General features: G+C 52.8%; 6 protein-coding genes across 6 annotated transcripts; 2 read left to right on the forward strand and 4 right to left on the reverse strand.

The window, feature by feature from the left end:
- Positions 1-126: 126 nt before the first annotated feature.
- POSPLADRAFT_1053162 (hypothetical protein) lies at positions 127-3,440 on the forward strand (the record flags this gene model as incomplete). The annotated part of the gene is made up of 11 exons (XM_024480354.1): positions 127-473; positions 531-741; positions 793-897; positions 952-1,083; positions 1,137-1,763; positions 1,824-2,338; positions 2,387-2,496; positions 2,547-2,692; positions 2,748-2,935; positions 2,992-3,212; positions 3,271-3,440. The coding sequence occupies 11 exons, from the start codon at positions 127-129 to the stop codon at positions 3,438-3,440; spliced, it is 2,772 nt and encodes a 923-aa protein (XP_024343319.1).
- A 111-nt stretch (positions 3,441-3,551) lies between these two features.
- On the reverse strand, positions 3,552-4,685 carry POSPLADRAFT_1053163 (hypothetical protein; the record flags this gene model as incomplete). Its single annotated transcript, XM_024480355.1, has 3 exons — positions 3,552-3,719; positions 3,770-4,605; positions 4,661-4,685. The coding sequence occupies 3 exons, from the start codon at positions 4,683-4,685 to the stop codon at positions 3,552-3,554; spliced, it is 1,029 nt and encodes a 342-aa protein (XP_024343320.1).
- An 812-nt stretch (positions 4,686-5,497) lies between these two features.
- Positions 5,498-6,552, forward strand: POSPLADRAFT_1132245 (hypothetical protein; the record flags this gene model as incomplete). The annotated part of the gene is made up of 5 exons (XM_024484191.1): positions 5,498-5,537; positions 5,658-5,722; positions 5,778-5,904; positions 5,999-6,144; positions 6,241-6,552. The coding sequence occupies 5 exons, from the start codon at positions 5,498-5,500 to the stop codon at positions 6,550-6,552; spliced, it is 690 nt and encodes a 229-aa protein (XP_024343321.1).
- Positions 6,553-6,695: 143 nt separating this feature from the next.
- Positions 6,696-7,788, reverse strand: POSPLADRAFT_1132508 (hypothetical protein; the record flags this gene model as incomplete). The annotated part of the gene is made up of 4 exons (XM_024484223.1): positions 6,696-6,867; positions 6,922-6,967; positions 7,439-7,546; positions 7,647-7,788. 4 exons carry the CDS (start codon positions 7,786-7,788, stop codon positions 6,696-6,698), a joined length of 468 nt encoding a protein of 155 aa, XP_024343322.1.
- Positions 7,789-11,331: 3,543 nt separating this feature from the next.
- POSPLADRAFT_1043940 (hypothetical protein) lies at positions 11,332-14,672 on the reverse strand (the record flags this gene model as incomplete). The annotated part of the gene is made up of 8 exons (XM_024478417.1): positions 11,332-11,602; positions 12,320-12,624; positions 12,683-12,806; positions 12,877-13,142; positions 13,195-13,566; positions 13,740-14,358; positions 14,462-14,532; positions 14,622-14,672. The coding sequence occupies 8 exons, from the start codon at positions 14,670-14,672 to the stop codon at positions 11,332-11,334; spliced, it is 2,079 nt and encodes a 692-aa protein (XP_024343323.1).
- Positions 14,673-15,674: 1,002 nt separating this feature from the next.
- POSPLADRAFT_1043941 (hypothetical protein) lies at positions 15,675-20,898 on the reverse strand (the record flags this gene model as incomplete). The annotated part of the gene is made up of 15 exons (XM_024478418.1): positions 15,675-15,707; positions 15,728-15,788; positions 15,848-15,901; positions 15,933-16,078; positions 16,341-16,821; positions 16,847-17,110; positions 17,337-17,486; positions 17,974-18,040; positions 18,558-18,619; positions 18,691-18,777; positions 18,868-18,884; positions 19,192-19,971; positions 20,024-20,204; positions 20,269-20,632; positions 20,727-20,898. The coding sequence occupies 15 exons, from the start codon at positions 20,896-20,898 to the stop codon at positions 15,675-15,677; spliced, it is 2,919 nt and encodes a 972-aa protein (XP_024343324.1).
- Between the last annotated feature and the right edge of the window lie 687 nt (positions 20,899-21,585).

Consider the following 21,585-nt stretch of genomic DNA (forward strand, 5'->3'; position numbering starts at 1 on the left):
ATGGCGTAGCGCGCACCAGGTTAACGCGTACATTTGACGCGCAATTCACGCGTCGGTGGCTGTGAGCGCCTGCGTCTTCCCTTTGTCCGACATTCATCAACCTCCTTTATGCTTCGTCTGTAACATATGCTGGACTCTGATGACGACCTCTTTGGTGCGTTCGACGATATAGACGAGACTATCATCGCCGCTGCCGACGAAGCAGAGAGCAAGTTTCTGGAGTCACAGCGCACTGTGCAGACTGGTCGCGTCCTTTCAGAGCCACAATCTCCCCCTCCGCCCAAAAGACAGAGGCTTGGCTATGGCTGGGCACCACAACCCCCGAGAATCGTCTCTTTGAATAGCTTTGATAGTCTCCCAGAAGTCTCCGTGTTTGACAATGGTCTCTATGACCTGGAGTCAACCAGAGATCATGCCTCAAGACTTGACGAGTCAGTATCCGTGAATCTCACGCAGGAACATACGCCGCCAATGTCAGTCATGTGCTCATGATATAGATGGAAAAGCTCTTCTATATCATTGGTTAATAGCTCTCAACAGACACAAGATGCCCCTGTCTATAACGTACCAATAACCAATGTTCAGAGATCGATGACAGAAGAGCCCGAAGGGAGGCCTAGGCTTTCTCAGCAGGCTCTTGAAAATGCATCCCAAGGTCATGCACCAGCGGCGACAGTGAATAGACAGAAAGAAGCTCAACTAGAGAAGGAGCTAGGGGCTCTTCGCGCCGAATTTCAGAAGGTTCGTAAGTATGTAGGTGGATCAACTCCTGACTGAAAAATCGACTTCAAGCTGAGAGAGGAGCAAGAGCTCGTGCAGAGGAATCTCAAAGAAGCGGAAGATGCGCGTTTGGCAAAGGAGGGAGAAGTTAGCATCTTGCGGAAGGGTATTCAAAAGGTATGCAATTGCATATACTACCATTGCGAGTGTGTAACGTTTCGTACTACATAGACGGCACAAGAGCATGCCGCCGAAATAACGAGAATCAAAGCTGCGAAAGAAGCAGCGGAGGCTATGCAGACCCAAGCTCAGAAACAACTAAAGGAAGAGATGGATCGACTGAAGACTCAATTTGCTTTTAAGGTGCGTTAAATAGGCACTACGACATATAGACGTGCTCAAGCCTTATTCCATAGCAACATGAGCTCGAGACATCTGCACGTAGCTCACCGTGGACCGTCCGGTCGAAGAAAAGCCAGAAGCAGGCGCCCCCAACTCCTGTAAAGATGCCTGCCCAAATGCGAGAGTGGAACGCAGGCCCAAGCAACCTGAGCCAAGGTTCCAACTATCCTCGTGACGATCCATTCAGCTCCCAGGGATTTGAGGTGCCTCGTCAGAAGGTCAGGGCAGTTGCCGAAAAGCCAAAGAAAACTTTACCGGGTTTTGTCAATGCCTTTGATTTATCTCCGCCCAAATCACAGCCCAAGAGCAAGGGCAAGAGCAAGGAGAAGGAGCAAAGCGTTATGGAACGCGAGGCGTCCATGCCTGGCTGGTTTCCTGCTCCGTCTAGTCAACGGCCTATCTCTCCGCCTCAGATGCACTCGTCTCCCGTTACCAGTCCACCGAGCACTCCAACGGGAGTAAGAGGCTCTAAGTTCCAACCGTTCGATAGGAATGTACGCGTTATGGGGCCTCCGCCTGAGAGGAACGTAACTGAAGATCCCATGGAAGTCGATTCAGATGACCAAGGGCAGGCAGTTCCATTAGAGGAGTCCCCGGCAGAAGAAACACTCGAATTACCATTCATGGACTGGCGCGCTGAGGTCTGTCCCGCTCCTGTGCTCAGCACATATATACTTCTCACCTTACCGCCGCGTATCCAGTTGCATCGAATTGTGATGACACACCGATATCCCTCATCGCCCACACTCACCATGCACCTCCTCATGAGCACTACCCTGTATGCCTCGGCATCCATCGAACAAGTGCAAACATATCGCATTCTGAATGACAAGCTTCTCGAGAATCTAGGCACAGCCATGATCTCAGGCGACGACGCAGATAGTGCCAACCATGCCCTTCTTTCGATCCTGGTAGGAATGGTTGGGATCTTGCACGCAGCCGCCATGTTCCCGCCCTTGACATCGCTGCTTCATCTGCTGCGTGTCCTTGCGCTTTACCTTCCAACTTTCTCGCATTTTGTGCTGGCACCGCCTGAACGTGACGATGCAGCAGACGACGATGACGCTCCGCAGATCCTTGTGACGTTGTGCGATATTATTCGGGTGCATGTCATCGTCAAGGATCCATTCCCAGATGAGCTGGTCGACTTAGCAAAAGAAACGCTCGGTCTACTCGAGGTCATAACGTGGACCATACCGGCGAACCTCGTTCCGCGGTGTGTACAACATAGCACCCGTCCTGCAATATTTGACATCCCATGTAGACTAGCATACATCCCGCGGAGTCCAGACACACTCTCCACCATGCTCGCCCCTGGTCTACCCACCTCCCTTCTGGCGCATGCGACCCGTTTACTAACACTCCTTGCTTCTCGTGAGTTGGGCGATCAGATCAGCGCCGGCCAAATCTGACATGTCTGTTAGATCATTCCCTTTTCAGACACTTGTTGGCTCTGCCTCCAGAGGCAGATTCTCTGACCCAAAGCAGCGCGTCACCCAATTTCTCCAGGTTGCCCCATATCGAGCAGCTCTCCGCCTACCTGATAGATACTTCCCGAAAGGGAGCTGAAGTGTGTTTCTGCTCCGTAGCCATAGTCTGTTTCTCATCGCTGACTTTCTTTTCAGGCTGATGCTCTTAAGGAGTCTATCCTTGCATTTGTTGCAAGCTTATCTGTTGCTCACGCCGATGCTATCACTATCCTTGTGCAATCTCAAACCCTCATCCCATCGATGGTCGTCTTCCTGACACAAGTGTCCACTCCTTTTTTTGAGGAGGAGCCTTCGTTGATGCGTTCTCCTGCAAGGGTCGAATCGTGCGTCCATATCTATTGCGTCATGAGCAACACTGACAAGAGCAATCTTACCACAGCGTTGTTGTCCTTGTTGTGCGGACTATGTCCCTTCTGTACAGCCTGGTTTTCGGCGCAGGGTCGTCGTTCAACCTACGGCAGAAGATCCTACTATGCCCCCCAAGCCGGCAGTTTCATGGAATACAGTATATGCTCCTAGTGACACTGGGCAGGCTGAGCTACGCAGAGCCACCTCAGACGCTTACTACAAAGCTGCAAAATCAGTTAGACCAGACGCTAGGTGTGTGTGTGTGTGGGCATCATCTTGTGGGGATCTGATTGACCTAGCCTTCTGTAAGATATGGCGAAGGGGATGCTCGAGCTGCTCGTGGACGGGCCTGAGCACGAGGCCATCTGGGCAGCATTCCAAGTCGATAAGGACGAGCCTATGAACAGTATCAAGACAGAAGATGACGACGAAGAACGGGAAGCACGCATACAGCTACCTGTCGAGAGCCAGGAGGTATAATTATTCCTTATCAAGACAACATAGTGACAAGCCCAATGTACCCTGATGTACCATTGATGTAAAATACCATGCAACTTAGTCACAATGCCTCATCCACTGGGTAGTCCGCCCTTACATTTGACTCGCGCCATTCGTCCACGCGCGACATACGCGTTTCAGCCAGCGAGCCTTCTTCGCGTCGAGGGCCTTGTCGGTACTCCTCAGTGCAGCAAGCTGCCGGGTAGCCAAGACACAGGTCTCGCTGCGGTACTTCGCAGCCAAGCGTCGGCGCAATTTAGTCTGCTCGGTGTCAGCATAATTTCTACCAAGACATAGACCTGGGTACTTACCACTGCAGGAGGATCGGATGATGGCACATACTCAGAATGAAGTGGGAAGGTGTCGTGCAACCAGCCGCGCGTCTGCCGAACCTCGACATCGCCGAAGTTCTCGAGCCAGATCTGCCAGAGACACTCTTCCCAATCCGCTGCGCGCGCAGCCGACCCGCCCTCAGGCGAGCTGGGACCGACAAAGAAGCGCTCCGTACACCAGAGAGGGTCGTCGCGCCCGAGCACCACCGGAGCCAATGGGGCGAAGGGAAAGCCACTCTGTCCGCGAGAAGTCAGGATTGTGGGGCGGCGCGCTGTCAGTCTCGGCTGGACAGCTTCGAGAGACGATGCCTGCGGCGACCAGGCAAGCAGCGAGCGGTAGAGCGTTTTGGGTGGCGTGGTGGACATATTCGCAGGGAACAATGCGACGCGAGAGGTCTGTGCGAACAGGCGCGCCAGGTTGAGCAACGCGTTAGGGTTGGCTGGTGCCGGGTTGCGAGAGCTGGAGTTTCCAGCAGGGCGCGTCAGGTGTAGTATATGCGCCGAAAGCGTCTCATTGAGGAGTATACTGTGCCGTTGGAGAGCAGCGAGTCTGCGCAGCAAGGCGGTATGAGGAGGGGAGGATGGCTCAGCAGTTGTAGTGAGCAATAGAGAAATTGGTCCCGTCCAGCGGCTTGCCCAAGCAGATATCAAGTGGAGGTCTTGATCTGTCGCCCAGAGACAAGCCGTTATCGTTGATGGATCCACGGATGCCTTGAGAATATACGGATCTAATGCCTTAGGAGGAGGATATACCTTCGTGATTTTGGATAATAGATGATCAATCGGAAGAGCCGAGAGTGGGGCTGCCTCAGATTCTTGCCGAAGACACATGAGAACGTTCCTTGATACTCGAAAGCCTGATCAACGTACCAAAGCTCTCCAAAGATGTCGACATGAGGCCACCTTCACTCCAGAAGTAATACGATGACATTGACCAAGGAAAGAACACGCAGCCCAGCAGACAGTACAGAAAAAACAGCCAGTGTATCTTCGAGACACGTTGGCGAGCAGGTTGAAGGTCTGCAGGAAGATGACGGTAGAAGCTTCGCAGCAGTCGGGTCCTCCAGGAGACCATGTCGTGCGACAAGGGATCCAATATGTATGCAGACGCCTTCTTTGTGCCGTCAAAGACCTGACTGAGATCGCGCAGACGATGTTGGGGGTTCCGAGAGCGAGTGTTCGAGTTCAAATTATCACTTTTCCGAGTCGAGTCAAAATCTGCAGAGTAGCTCTCCATAAGAGACGAGCGACCTCGCAAGTTGTTACGAAGACAGCGGTAACTTTCAGCAGGAGTGCGGGTTCTTTAACGCGTTTGGATCATAAATATGGGATGAGTTTCGGTCTGCAAATACCTCAGGTAGTCCAAAGGAGGTGGGCTGTAGAGACGATTGGATGACGCCTTGCGGTTAGCTCACTGATAGAGGTGTGGAAACAACCCACTCAGCAACTGCGAGGTCCCAAACGCGTTGGCAGCACGTGATCGCGACGCTATGGACTCAAGCCTGCATCGGATTTCTTCGCTCAATCCGACAACTGTCGTTTCCCGTGAATCTCCCATTAGCACTGATAAATACTAGTCCATGGGCCATAAACGAGTTTGAAGTCAAGGCGGTGGCTCTTCCGGGTGAACTCAGTCAGATGGACGCCTGTGCATAAGCGCTCAGGAGTGCCGGGCGCCTGAGCACCTAAGAGACCATACTTATCCTCATGTGCTCTCATATTCTGCCTGCTTACACTCCAAACATCGGTTATGGAGGATGCGATAGCTGTTCGACGTGTGCCGCTAGACCTCACTTATGTGACTTGTACGTGTCCGCCCAGTGCACACAGCGCATCACCGTTCACAACACACAGCGGCCATGACCAGACCATGAATCTTCGACCACGTCCATCGTGCTTGCCTTGCTGACACTCAGCCCCATCCTCATCAATGTCAGTGCCCTCTACTATAGGTATTCCAAGGAAACTGAAGTTATTGCCGTCACAGCCCGCGTATGCGGTACTCGTGGTTCAGACGCGTGAGCTATTCTTTCTTGAGATGTGGGCCGGGCAGATGCTCTGTGAAGCATTCAACTGGGGTTTGAAACACATCATCAAGGAGAAGCGTCCAAATTGTGAGTCCATTTATCAATATGCACCATCCCGCACACATGATTGTTGTGTGCTCCTGCACGTCAATGAGTATCCGAACTAATGCCAGACATTTAGTTGAGCTGGGCGACGGCTACGGCTTCCCTTCTTCACACAGCCAATGGATGGGCTACTTTGCGGCGTTCTTGCTCTGTCACATCACCTTTTGCCACCGGTTCGTATCAACAGGATACCGACTGCTTGACCTTGCCTGGAGAAGCCTAGTCCAGCTTTTCATCGTAGGCTGGGCAGGTGCTGTCGCATATTCTCGGTTGGTTGCATGACTGCACGCTCGGTACTTAACATATACTAACCCGCAGGCCGAACTCGTGTGCAACAGCTACCATCTATCATACCACAGCGCTCATCAAGTTCTATGGGGTGTATTGATCGGCGCATTCTTCGGCACATCTTACTACACCGTCATCGAGCTCATTCCCTGCAAGTATCCAGCGTCAACTCTTGGACAGGTCCGTGCGGCCGTGCTCTCAAACCCAATCTCCTCTTGGTTCAGGCTCCGTGACGGATGGGCAGTGTGGGGCGATAGTGGGACGGAAGACCAATGGCAACGCTGGCGAAGCGAGTGGAACAGACGAAGGTTGCAGATCCAAAAGGATATAAAGCGCGAATAACCGTGGACATTCCGTTTGCAGCATACACGCGACAGCATGTGCTTGAACTTCGCTTGGAAATATGATGTCCATGGACCAGCAGTAATATTGACCTCACTGCAGACTCCGTCATGCGCTTGGCAGTTGTCATCGTAGACTGATGGTTAGCCCCGTTCGTTGGCGTTATTAACCCTGTCCACGACATGCAAGAGATCGGAGACGACTTCTATGCTACGTAGGTCCTCATTAGCCTCCTTCATTTCGCCCTCGCCCTCAGGTCCTGGTCGTCTAAGCAACAGCGCTGACAGCCCACTCTGCTTCGCACCGAAGTAGTCTCTAAATATGAGCGATCAACGGAAATACGAGCAGTACAATGAGACATGTACGTACGCGGCGAGCTCGTCCCCGACGTGTAAGGCCTCGTGCATACTCACTCCTACACGCGAACATGCACGGAGAAAGATCTCACGCGAAGGTTTCTCTATGCCTTCTTCCTCGCTAAGAAGCACAGCGTCTATGTAAGGAAGTAGACCGAGGTCTTCAATCACGGCCTCTGTAGCGAGCATAGGCATTGTGGTGTAAGGGACAAGTATAGTGAAGCAGCCAGATATCCCACGCACGCATTCGCACATCAGTGTTGCTGATGACAGCGGTGTGCACGCTCATGCTCTTCAGACGCTGGACTGTGGACCATTGGATGGTACACCGGCATCTTAGATCTCATCGCTATCCAGAGCATCGCAAGGAGATCTGGACGCACGCGTTGGTAGAGAATCGTCGAAGAGCTTGTAACCCTCTCTCGACGCGAAGCGATGCAAAAGTCTCGGCACAATCTCACCAAGGGACTTGTCGACGACTGCATGGAACGGTCATTGTACTTGAGCAGGTGATTATTAGTCCTGCTAACCTTCCTGGTCTGCTCCTGCACCAATAGCTGTGCGGCGGATGACCTCGCCCCACCATTCCTGGGCGCCGCTCTGATAGACGGGCTTCTCTGTCTGGAGTTGTTTCAGGGCTACAAGCCGTATGTCAATCCTCATGATACGCATGATTCATATCATGTAGAACTTTCACCCCACGAGGTGTCCAGATAGCCAAATTGTACACGAACGCACCTGTCTTGAAGGAGTTCTTGAGTGCCTCAGGTTCCAGTACACCGAGATAGGGCTCAAAAGTCTGAGAGTACTGAACATAGATAGGACGACGTGGCTTCAGCAACGTATGGAGCGCATCGAAAATGACCAGCCGAATGGCCATCATGCAGTACTGTACGCCGTTGGCAATGGTATGAATAATGCCATGATGCGGGCGCCTAGTTGGCAAGCCCCCGTCACACGTCGCGTTACAGTCGCGTTACAGTAATGCATCACGTGCTGGCGCGTTGCTTTTGGCGCTTAGGCACACACTAGCAGGCTTTCATGAAACAACCACTTCCCAAGAAGCTATTCTGCAATATTTTCGTGTTTGACTCGTACTCTGGAATAAGCCAAGCTGAGATTGAAGCTGGGTCCTCAGATGCCCTTTCTCAAGCTAGACTTTCCTGAACATGAAGGCATAACCGGTGCAATGCCTAATGTGCTATAAATAACAGGCGTAAGGGCCTATCGGCAGATCCACGACGGCTCTTCTAGTTGGTCAGTTTTTCTTGATTGATTCGGACTATTCAATAGCGACTGTCTAGTGTGTACCGCGACAACAATTTGATGTGTCCTACAATCACAGGCTACCTGTGATTTAGTAACTCAATATATAATGCATAGCTCACCTGGGACAGAAATGCTTGAAATGTGGGCTGGTCAGAGCTTGTGTGGCAATTCGCAGCGGCTGGTTCACTCAGCATGAGTATATACCAAAGCATCCTCGGACGATGAAGACGACGAGGCGTGAGCAGTGCCCGCAGCCCGCTGCACGGCGGGTTGCTCCTCGGCCCCCCGCGTCCTCCCCTTCCCCATCTGCGACCACCACCGCGTGCACCGGGGGTGCTATTCCGGCTGGGGCCCTCGGTAGAAGACGATGGCTTGCCGACTCGGGAGGAGTTTGGCTTTCTTTTCATCCTTTTTTCCTTTCCTTCTTTTCATCTGTCCTTGCTCCCCGTACCTACGCGCGTTGGATGTCTCGGACAGTGCGATTGCACCGCGCTCTCTCTATACACTCATACCCTTCATTGGCATCCGTACATTACTTCATGCGCTCTACTATACGACCCCGTAGATACCTCACACGACAGGGGTGCCGCCGCCCGCGTTTCGCGGGCCGGCGCCCGCCGCGTCTTAGCACTATATGTTTGCTTGTTGCGGGATATAAATGTAGATTTCATCATCATCATATATACCAAAGCAGTAACAGTAACACTCGAGGGGGTGATAGTAACACTCCGTCGAGTGTAAATAGTAACGACCGTCATTGGTCACGTGCAGTAATATGGTGCGCTACTGGCGCGCTTTGACGCGCTTTGCACAGCGATAGTAGCCCATACATCTAACATTGTGACATAATAAGATTCTTCTTTATTCCTGCTACAGGTCCCGGGTCATTCGCGATGTCTAGTAGTACAAAGTTCTTTCAAGATATACCACCTAATCCTAACCTAACCTAACCGAACCTAACCGAACCTAACCTAACTTAACCGAACCTAATTCAACTTAATCTCACTTAACCGAACCTAACTGCCAAAAAGGGACATGTCCGGATTGGGAACAGTAGCTGCAGTCAATGGATGTATCACCGATTTACGGTAGCCAGCCTCAATGACATATCACCCTGCCAAGTACAACTCTGACTGTTACTAATTTGCTCCAACATTTCCGACTGTTACTATTTTGCTCCAGCTTTTAGTCAAAGTAGTAACACTCGGTGAGTGTTACTGTTATTACTCTGGTCATCCCTCACTCAGCACGAGCATCATGCGGTGGTCAAATTCAACCCTCGATCGAGATTCGATCGACCGTCGATTCTTTGTGGCAGCGGCAGCTTTGCGCCACCGACATTGTGTTTTTGCGTGTTCCCCGCTGGTACTGGATCTGTGCCACTGTACAACCTCGAAAGTAAACGCACTTGTGCACTCACATGCCATCAATAGACAACGGATGCATGCCTGATACTCATGAGCAGACAGATAAATGGGTAGGCTCGATCAAAACAGATCCAGCCAGAACGATCGGTCCATTCTGGCCAAACCTCGGCATCAATCGGGTGACGATCAATCTGTTTGTCGTAGTAGTTGCATCCCACGCTTGTATATGCTCAACAGACCTGAGAGGATGTTCTCCCTTTGCTCTTCGCATTGGACAAAGCGGCACAAGAGCATGGCTCCGACTGGCGACGCTCGATGGGATATGGCATCGCTGATACCCTATGCGAAAATATGCTGGAGACACTGGTGTACCATCACATGCCACTTGCGGGACACAGTAGACGATTTGGGGCTGAGGCAGGTCAATTGTTCAACAAATTGCTGATCGAGAGCTGCAGGCGCGTAACGCGTTCACCATGTATGGTGTGATGATTACATTCATTCCTACATCTACGAAAGATACGGCGATCCATACCCTCTGCAATAAACTTCGCCGTCCTCACCAGAGACGAATGAGCAAAGTATGATGGGGCTCCACTTGCCTCCAATGTAAAAATAATGGAATTAGAATACTTGCGAATATAGATGTTGTTTAATTACACCATCTTGCTGTGTCACCAGGTGGGCACTCCTCGAGGCGTCAGACGGTGCGAATCGCAACGGGAATGGAGCGTTTGACGTGCTAAAAGTAAATGTTCGTCGGAACGCGTGTGAGAGTAACGGTCACGTGGGCGCGTTTCAACGTCGCCACCGGTTCGAAGCCTCGAGATTGTTAATGACAACTTGATCACCAACAATTATCGTATTCCCATCGCTTTAGTCCCTCCTGAACCAGACCAATCCTACAAACCCCTCAAGCGCCTCTCGCCACCACCGTGTATACTACTGCTGAAACTTCTCTTGAGGATCAGAGGAATATGTTCTTGCTCGATCGTAATGCGCTTCGGAGACGCAGGCTTCTATACGAAATACGAAATATATGCAGATGCTCTTTATTTCTGCACCATTCAATTGTTAAATTTCATCAGTGGTCACGTCGGATTGTCCACCAGGTCTCTCAAAAATTGCGTGACCGTGCAACGTAGTTGCCCATGGGATCTCAGCCTCTTTCTCCTTGTCATAGTCAACTTGGTCAAGCGCTTGCGTTGGATTCTTCAGCGGTCACCTGCCAGCGGTCGCTGGCGCAGGCTGTGCCAGGGTTAAGTTAAACTCACCAGTATGCGATGATGGTATATTGCGGGCCCTTAGGCGCATACATAAAATCTACAATACATGTTCTACACTTCGGTTTGCAGACACATCGTCCGAGAACGGCACAGAACGACCCCACAGCCGCTACATGCAAAGCTGAACAACAACGAATATCAGGATAACTCCAGCAATTGTAGCAGATACGAAGCGACTAAAAAGAACAATACAGATAGCTTTCGATGAGACGGCGCAAAGCAGCAAGTCCATGAGGAAGGATGCGAACAGTGACGCGTGGCGACTGAGGTGATTGTGAGACAGCGATTGGAATGAGCGAGGGTCCTGATACAGATTGCGCAGAAGCAGCAGAGGGCCAATGGATGATGCGAGCCGGTGACGCAGTCGCCTGGCATACGCAATAGATATTCGACGGTGAGAGACCAGTTATGACAGTTTCGACGGCAGCAGGCTGTTAGAAAATCGTGGCGAATATGCGATGGTGGGAATGCTCAAGGCAACGTAGTTGGGATGGGATGCCTTCAGCGAGCAGACATGCGCGGCGGATGAGGGCGTCGGTGGAATAGCGATGGACTCTCGCTCGCTTCGCGCCGCTGATAATTAGGACCGGGCACAAACAATGCGCCGCGGTTGTGGGAGCTCCGCTCCTTCCTGCGCAGGTGCGTCGGCGCGGGGAACGGCTCCGGAAGACCCTGGTCCGGTCCGTCAGAATAGAAGATTTTGGGGCGCCACGACTCGCGCTCGTCCATTATGCAAGAGTTCTTGAACTTCTCGACGAGAGCCTCCTTGCCCCTATGACAACGGTCAGAAACAGTCGCAGTAAGTAGTAGGTGAGAATGAACGCACTGATATGTGGCGTAGCACATCTGGAGGACCTTCTCGCTCGAGTACATATTCCTGTAGGTGGCTGTGAGTTTGTATCAGAATCATAAGGCCAAATAACTCACCACTTGACGCCGAGCTGGGTCTTCGCGAAATGCAAGAGATCTCCCACAGTGATGAAGTTGACAAACGCATAACCAACGTTGCATCCTACAAAAGCCAATTAATATCTTCGCGTTGCAACTGTAGCCATCCGACCCACCGTTCTGGAAGTCCATCCTCAGGTATAAGAAGTCGATGCGCCTAGGACACACTTTGTTGATGAAGGCGAGCAGGTCTTTGTCGCTCATCTTGTTCGGGATGTTCTTGACCATCACCGTCGTGCGCATGTCCTTTCCCTGTTCTATTGCGCCCACATTGAGCTGGTTCTTCTCGCTGATGTTACCGTTGCCTGCGGCGGTACCACTGTGCAAGCGACTATCGATAGCGCTCTGCATGTCGAGCGTTGCGCCCGGGGAGACGTGCCCATAGGACGCGTTCGTGTGCAGGGATTCGTAAAGTCCGTACTCCTCGGGACTGGGATCGCGGCGATGATTTTGTCGCTGATGAACTGCGCTTGAGGGCTTCCTGGAGGTGGCAGGCATTGGATGATGGTACATTGCTCGAGGCGAAGGTGGGATGCAATACTCGATGGCTGGGACAGGAGGCGCAGCATACGCCCAGTGAATGTTGGCGACACTCGGAACAGTGGCTTCAGCATATATGCCGGCCTGCGCTGGGTAGGAGACCGTCGGGAAGGCATAATCCTGCGGAACATACATCGCAGGCGAGCCCGTGTAAGGCTGGGCGCGGGGGACTTCCGCGAATTGATGGGCTGGCGATGGGGGAGCATAGTGTTCGCTCGTACGTTGATGCCTGGCAGCTCCAGCCAAGTCATCGGGGCCAATACTGATAGACCTTGGCCTAGAAGGTGTCTGAGGCGAGACGATCACCTAAGAGTACTCTCTGTCAGTTCTTGAGTGGCGACTTATCAGCAGCATGAAGAGTCACCTTGCCGACAGAATCAAAGAATAGGTCGTTGGAGCAACGACGGCTGTGCTCCTGAGGCGATTCCCTGCCCTTCCATAACCGCCGTACAGCATCCGGAGCGCCGATGCTTTCACTAGCACTAACACTGCGGGGGCGTACCCGACCTGCAGATAGTCAACTGGGTAAGTATTCAGCACGGCGATGTATGAATATACTGGCCTTGTGTGAAACGCATCTCTCTATCTGCCTGCTGCTTCTGCTCCTCAATGGCCTCCGTAGATCCCAGTAACAAAGAAGGTTGATATGATGGGCTGGTCAAGGTGGTAGTGATTTGGAAAGGGTCATCCGATTGAGTAGGGCACTCGAGCGGCAGATCTTTCTTCGCATACAAATGCAAACGGACGCCGAGGAACGTACGACTGTGCAAGGCGCGATGAGCATTGTGTGCATCGCGTATATCGTAGTATTCAACATGGTATGTCTATCAAAAAGATATCAGCCTGTGACATGGTGGAGCGGCGGCGTGAACGTACTTGATCATGTGGGTCCACCAACTCGAATGATTTGAGTTCGCCGAAAGACGAGAGAAGATTTTGCAACGCTGGCGCCTGGAAGCGGTGGTCCCCAACGGAAACGAAGAGCGCACCATCAGTCTCGTTGATGAAGGAAGATCTTCCAATGGTCTGAAAGGAGGTGGGGGAAAGAAGTGGATCACTGTCAATCCTCCGCAGCGACAGCGGTATAGGGACACATAGACTCACAGCCTCCAATTGCTCTGTGTTCACAAACCTGGCATCAAGACGAACTTCTTCCAAGCCTGGCAAAGACTGGCTAGGAATTTGCCTCTGCGCACGTATCGACTCGCGTATATCGAAGAACGCGATGATGATAACGCCATGGGACGCCTGGAAGCGCACCAGGATGCCCTTGATATCGCCAAGAGGAGCGAAGGAGTCGTTCAGCTTGGTGCCAGACGCGGATTTGGGCACATTGCGGACCTAGTGGTGCATATAGTGAGCATACACACAAAATAACAGGATATATGCGATATACACATAGACGGAGTACGACTACTGACCAGGAGAAAATGACTGGGCTCGATTTCGCCTGTACTGTTGCTAAAATCGATATCCACGGATGAGGCGGACTCAGCAGGCTGGCTAGAAACACAAAAGCTGGCTTTTCTCTCGTCTCGAGGGGTGATATCCGTGTCAGCCAATCCGGCAGCAAGTGCAGATACGGCATCGGGGCCAGCACTCGTCGCAGAAACAGCATATCCAGAGTCGGTTTCTGACGACATCGAATGCGAGCGTCCACTGGATGGCGTCAAGTATCCCCCCTGCGGCAGTGGCGCGTGCCCTTTCAAGGCCGTGGGAGAGTCAATTATGGACGAAGGACCGTTGAACGTCCTGTCGGTGGGGTATACACAACGCAAGGGAGAATTAGCCTCGGGAGGGGTGGACGGCCCATCATTAGTAGTAGAGTTAAACGACGACGAGGGGGTCAGTGGGGGAGTCAGCAGGACAGCGGGACGGCACGGAGAGCCAGAGGTGCTTCTTTTGCTCTGGGTATACTTCGACTTTGACGGAGATGTGTCTGGCGTGGCCGCAAGGTCGAGGGGTCGGAGATGAGGGCGATATCGCGCTTGAAAGCGTTGCGCGAGGCGAGGGGGCGCAGACCCAGGAGGAGCGGGGAGCCTGCAGACGATTATAAAATCAAGACAAAATCAGTATCGGGGGTCAATAAAAGGGGATTAAACTAGCACTCATGCATATACACAGGGCATAGCGCGAGACGTACCAGAGGTTAGGGAGCGAGGGGGAGGAATGGACACGGGAGGACAGAGCAGGACGAGAGTCCGCATTGTGAGTCTGAGATGAGAGCGATAGAAGCGAGATGAGCCGAAGAGAACGGTGCACGCGGGATAACGCATCGATGTGAGAGGAACAAGAGCACGGACCTCCTCCGCCTGAAGAGGCAACGTAGGGAAGGGGACGGGGGAGCGGTCCATTGGAGTTGAAGCAAGCGGGAGCGGGTGAACGGTCGCGGAGTTGGAAGTAGCAGCAAGAGGAGGATGCAAGGAACGCGCCCGAACGAATGACGGACGGCACAAAGACAGATCAAACAAGCAGCGGCGAGCGTTCGATCTGAAGGAACGGAGACGGACACGCGTGACAAGCACAAGACAAGAGCACACGGGGCAAGAGCTGAGCCTGGGCCGGGGGAGCCCGTCGGTGCAGGACACGGGTATATATAGCTGGGGGCGGGGGAGGGCGAAGGCGAGGGGAGGGGCAGGTGCGACGGGCGTTGTGGGATCACGCGTCGCGGCGGGGGACAGGACGTGCACTCAAAGAGTAGAGAAGCATCACATCCGGGCATACAATCGCACAGATCCCGGCAGCGGTCGAGGGCTCCCTCGAGGCGGATCCCGCCGCGAGCCACCCCCTCCATTCAGCAGGTCTGTGCCGGCCACCCGCGCCCTCGTCCACCCCAGCGAGCGCCCGCCTCCGCCAATCGCACCCCTCCGTTCGCCAGGAATGATAGCCTCACCGCCCGCCGCCGCGTGTCATCGATGCCTGTTCCGGGCCAAACGACCTGCCATTCGAGGCGATATCATCGGACACCATTTGTCGCCGTCCCTCCATGTAGCGCCAGGACCCCAGAACATCCTTGTCTTTCGCTCGTTACAATTCGCCCCCTTGTTGAATGCAGGGTGGCACCCCATCGCTCGCATTCATCTAACCTTGACATAGCCGCTCTGTCACACAGCGCAGAAAAGAGTCAGAAATGTGGCGTCGGCGCCGCCCATATGGACCATTACCGACCGTGGCTGCAGGCCGCGGCGGTCATCGAAGCTTGGGGGCAACGCGGTGCATCCGGTCGCATCTTTAATAGCTCTCTATTTCCCAAGATCTGTAGCACTGTCACGGCAACCTAGCCTTGGAGATAGTGACATCTCTGCGAACACGACAAATCAAACATTCATTAAGGGCGCCACTGTGGGCGTTCCGGCCTAGCCTTGGCCCTCGGCAAGGCAGCTGAGAACCTTGCAGCTGGGTCACATACGTTTGGCTCAAGTGCGCGTAAAATACATGAAGCGTGCGTCTTAAGCTTGATTGGGACAAACCTACAAGTCAACTCAGTCGTCTCAAAAGGCAAACCGGGATCCCAGGACAGGCCACTGACCCGTTGAGGGATATTCGGGGGCCGCGCATCGCCGTGAAAAATGGTCGTTGCCACCTAAAAACGTCATCCGTACGGTATTTCATACCCTTGTCCGAGATTCCCGTTCAAAGCGGCCGGTTCTTCGCTTGTTATGTGCAGAATCATTCCTTGTGGCATGTGCCCACTGCCAAATGCTGGGCCCGTCGCAGTTCTGCGTGGGCTCTTGTTTGCCCCTTGTGCTACTGCACAAGCCTAGCGGTGTATTTTCCATCAGCGGACAGAGCACAGCACGGCTGCGGACAGAGGTGCGGTCTTGGCCATCCGGCGACCTCAATAAACAAGAACATGGCTGCTGGCAATTGACAGCCGAAAGGGGCAGTTCCGTCGGCGTGTCAGGGTCGAGCAGTGATGGAGTGCTGGGAATCTGGCGCCAGAAGTGTCAACTGAGGAACACATCGTGCGGAAGCACTGCCGGGTGCATTTTTGGCTTCATACAGGCGTCCGATGACAGGACCTTCCATAACAAGCCTTGTTGATGCCCCGATCCCTCCCACGCCACAAGCGCGACAGAGCGCTGGTTGTGTCCAACTCGTCGCTGCCGCCCAACCGCAAACCCGATAATTGCGGTGATGACGCGGATCTGGACAGTAAGCTGACTTATAACGTCGATGGCTGTCCCGTACCACGCATCCACACGGTATGCGGCCGAGGACATGCTATGCTCTGCCGCCTGCGAGCATTCCAGGTGAACCGCCGAGAAACATTCCGATCGAGATGCGTCCTCGGCACGTGCGATGCCGTCCGCGCGCGAGATCCACATCCTCGTGGCGCGACGCGTCCAGTGTACCGACCGTCTTCTCGGCTTCTCGCAATTACGCCTCGAATGCTTCGTCGGGCGTCGGCCTCGAGCGACGAGCGTGCATCTGACTGCATGCATCTGAGTGCTTCCCCACAGCCAATCCTCGCACATGGCCGCGCCCAGCGCCATCTGGCGTCTGTCGCTAAGTATATGTCATCTACCTCACGTCGGAGGGCAAACCGAGATCGATACAGTGCGCGATCGCGCCCGAGCCTGCTGCAACAGCAGTCGAAATGCCCTTTTGAGCCGGCGTGACGCTGCAGCTCTCACCTGGCCTGACGGCGTCGGCGCCATGTGCGATATTTCTGGACGACTGCGACGTGCTCCACATGCTTCTGACGTGCAAGCCAAACTTTCTCCATCCTTCGGGGCTACCCTCGGCGCGCTCAACGTAGGCAGCCGCAAGAGAACCTTCAAGGTTTAAACTGCGAGCTTCCCGTCAGTCACTATGCCGCGGGTCCTGAACATTCCTGTTCGACCCCAGACGAGCAGACTCAGACTGCGTATTTCGGGTGTTCCCTCCTTTCATGATTGGCCACCGAACGCTCCAGGCGCAGTTTCTCCTCAAAGAGTGAACTTAGCGAACCGAAGCCGCGCAGATCGTCGATCAGGGCTGACATGAACACCAGCGTGCACGCTTCGCAAACACACGGCGAGCTTACACCGAGGCCTTCATCCTGAGGTCTTTGCAAAACGAAAATCGCATCAGACACGTCTGCCGATCCGCAGGTGCGCCCACGTCCGTTACGCTTATTAGCAAGTGTCAGGTCGCCCTCGGTTGACCATTTCGTGTATTTGCGTCTGTCGATCATCATGTGTCATAGGCGGGAGACGAGGCATCCGACGCAGAGCGAATATCGAAATTGGCATGGCTGATGGCTAATTGGATTCGCTCTATTTGACACCCATGGATGCCTGTGCACGAACAACGCATGTCTTTTCAGGCGACTTGGCGCTTAGTGCCTGCAACAGTGATCTATATCGCGAAGAGAGGTCCTTGTCTATCGCGTGCGTCAATGTGACCAGCGGACTGGGTGTTGTATATGCATTGATTCAAGTCGCACTTGCTCTTCGCCAGCTGCATAGCCGTCGTGCTTTCTGTTTCGACTCCCCATCGATGTGGGACAGTCGGTCCCGACTCCCGAGTCGCACTCCCAGCCCTCGTGTTTTGGCCTCATATTACCACCGCGACAATGTAAGTTGCTCTGAACGCAGTTCCATGCCTGTCCGCTTCGCTTGTTGATGCAAGCCTTTGCCTCCGCTCCGTTGTCAGCACTCTATCACGGACACTGAGTACTGAGGCTTTGAGGCCGTTTGCCATACCCGTGAAGCCGGAGGGTTTGTCACAACTGCAGCTAAGGGAGCGGGAGATGGTATTCTATTCATGCCTACAAGTGTACCGTATACGAGCACGCATGTTATATTTCTCAGATATTTGAGAACGTTTCTACGCGCCTATAAGCATGAATGGGAGCAGCTTGGTGTATACGCGTGCTCAGCTGCGTCAATACGGTAGCGCTGCGCGCAGAACAGCGCTCACGCGATTCCATCCGCGGACTGGTGGCGACACAGCCAGACCCTGCATGTGTCAGACTACGGACATGCTCCGACACGTCGTGAAAGGGGTCGAGGAGGTAAAGCAAGCCTGTTCCCGTGCTGAACTACTGTATATGCCATGCCGATATCCACATGTCCACCATTTAGGCTAGGATCCCGGGTTCCTTGGCGCCCCCGTCTTAAACACCACAAGTGCAGCCTTGCACGATGATCCGCTATTCACATTGTCCATGATGTCCCCGATGGTCTAATACTGATATCCGGAGCCTGCGGGGTCTGAGGGAGTATCCACTCTGCCTCTGGCAGGAGACTAACCCAATTCGCTCATAGGGCTGACACCAGTGACTAAACCACACACTCTAGGCGAAACGATGCGCCTATAAACCTCATAGTCGTTCGCCAATAGTCATAGGGGTTATCCACGTAAATGTAATGCGTCTTAACTCACTCGGTGGCGTGTTGCAGCTGCGGATCGCTGATTATGACTTTGTGGAAGATGCCTTTGCAAAGCCATTCAATCATCAGCATGCTGCAACTGGGGAAAGATAAAGCGCAATTCATACTATAAGGGTACAATATGTTAAAGTTCGTCCGAGACCCGAAGCGAGAACAAGGTGCATCATACCGGTGCCAGCCAAAGTCCTGATGGTGACTTCAGTGGGAACAGTAATCGTTATACCGTGCTTATATTTCATGGATGGTTTACGCAGAGTGTCAGCCTTCTATAGCAGCAGGACAAACACATCGGAATATAAGCTTCGCCCCGGCGCCTAATCCCAGCAATGCGCCACATTTCGTGGTGTTTCGGGCCCAGGGACTAGTACTGCTAGGTTGTCTATATAGAGGGTCTCCCGCCTGTGAGGTTTCCATTCATTTACATTGCGCTGCGCAGAGATTGAGATCAATGTTCACGAGTATGAGGAGTCAGATAGTGAGTCGAGATACGCACGTCTAGCACAGCCAGCACCTCTTCGTCAAGCATCCAATAACGACATGTCATCGCCAGCCACGACTCCTCTGGGACTTCGCGACGGCAGTACGGCGCATTCGTCTCAACAGCATGTTGGAAATACGCGTCCGAGTCCTCCGCGACTGTCCCATAATGGGTCTCTGCGATAGAAAAACGCCGTCTGCGCGCGTTGTCCTTGTGGACGTCCGGAGGCAAATCCGCTGGATTGAAATCCAGCAGTCCAGCCGGTGTCAGGGCCCGATAGCCATAGAAGGAATGCCGCCAGGAATGAGGCTCATGTGAACAGATTGTGTCTCCAAATCTATTATTATGAAACCAATACGTAGAATCCGGGCCCCAGTCGTCCCAAGCGACTGTAACGAAATTTTGTTTTCGGGCACGGGCGGGCTTCCAGGCACGGATAACAGCAATGATAGGCTGTGTCCGAACAAATACCTCGTATGTCTGCCCGTAATCTTCGAACGTGATCTCGAGGAGGACCATCAACGGATCCGGAGCGGAAATGTAGGGCCGGGGAGGGAACAGCGGTGATGGCTTGGGTTGGAAGCAACCAGATGCAAATGCTTGACACGTCGTTTTGACGCCCCGGGTCTCCCGAGGGCACGGCAACTCGAATATGGCCGCAAGCCGGAATTCACTTCCGGATTTCTTTGTCTTCACGTAGGCGTATGCGTTAAGTGATAACGTTCCCGTTTCGCGGAGTCTGGGAACAAGGAAGCAATTTGCGCTGATCATGCAACCACGCTGGTCTGACACAGACTAGACTAGATTCTTAATATGGAATGAGACGGCTCGACCGACAGGAACGCACATTCACAGTATCGCTCTTCCACTCAATGGTCGCTTGTTTGGTATTGATTGACGAGACTGTGATCCAATCGCCGAGAATGTGTACCGCATCTTCGTCAAATTCATCGGGGAGAGGAATGGTAACCGAATGTAGAGAGGTTTGCTCATGAGGAGTGCCGTGGCAAAGAGACAGGCAAGTCATTCTACAACGATAATATAAGTGATAAATTACCATGCGGATCTATGGATTGAGGTGAAAGCACTCACGGCAGACCTTCTTCTTTAGTGTCAAAATGATGAGCCTCCCATAGCACAAGCAGGTCTTGTGCCGGGTCTATGGCAAGACCTGTGAAGACTTTACCAAGGCGATGTGTGCGATGAGCTTGTTCTTGACCGGTACATCGAACAAACAACACGTCGAGCATATTGAAATAGCTATATTCACCGTCCTCGAAGTCATGCTCGCCATCGAGATAGGCGAGGACAAGGACACTGCCGCGGAATCTCCACAGCACATACTTATTTGGAAAGGCATCATCCTTGAAACTTTTCTTCGTGCCGAAGTTGAGGTCTCTCCATGCAGCTTGCGAGGTCTGCAACGTGAGAAGGCGTTGGGGAACTGGCAACCGGTCTGAAGGACAATCCACACAGCCAGTCCTGGCTAACTCGATAGAGTATTGCAGGCGTTTTTCTCCGTGGATTAGTTGGTCGTATTCTTTACAGACCTTTAAAGAATTGAGTAACAACCATGCGACAAAGATATATGTGTACCAATCGGCACTGTAGGAGTTCATAAACATCCAGCAGGAGTAATATTTCGAGGACAAGCTCCATTGGTAAGTTGACAACACGTGGCCTCGCCAGTTTTCCAGAACGCTTTCTCTTTGATTTCGCCATTCTGTTCAGGGTTCCAGGATCGGATTGATCCACCAAAGAATCCAACGAAACGAAGTGAGGCCGAGTACGGTCGTGGAGATGCGGGAGACGTCCGGCGCTAGCCTGAGTGGCTAACTCGCCGATCAATATTAAGTGCCACTGATAAGTATTGTACGTCCCAGACTTAAGTGATATTCCCCGTCCCGGCCGTGTCGTCTGCTCAGCAGCTCGTCTCCATCTCCCTGGACACTCGTCGCCAGAGACGTCTCAGAATTTTGCCTTTTTTGAATAAGGTCTGAAATCGTCGGTGATTTCTTCAAGTTTAGTGCTCTCTACTATTGCGACTTTCTCTGAAGCAGCTTTACTTAAGCATAAGAGTCTCCATCCTGCTCAATATCACTTCAGTTTACGTTTGTTACTACAGCACCACCCCAAAATATCTCTGTCGTCTTGTTCTAACCTTGAAGCGAGCTTGACAAGCGACCTGTAAATAAATTATATCAACGACAAAATGGGAGAAGGAAGAAAAACACACTATCAGGTTAAGCACTTCGTTTGTGTGCGCAACCTGGCTAAGCTGTCTTTAATCTTAGCGTATATGATGGGCCTAGAATCCTCAGGACACCGTGAGGCACAACGTTCGAATGCAGTGACAATATTGGGGGGGAAGATGGCAGAGTCTATTTGCGCAAGAGCGCTGCATGCATT

The sequence above is a fragment of the Postia placenta genome (genome assembly GCF_002117355.1).
Source record: "Postia placenta MAD-698-R-SB12 unplaced genomic scaffold POSPLAscaffold_2, whole genome shotgun sequence".
In the NCBI taxonomy this organism is placed as follows: domain Eukaryota; kingdom Fungi; phylum Basidiomycota; class Agaricomycetes; order Polyporales; family Adustoporiaceae; genus Rhodonia; species Rhodonia placenta.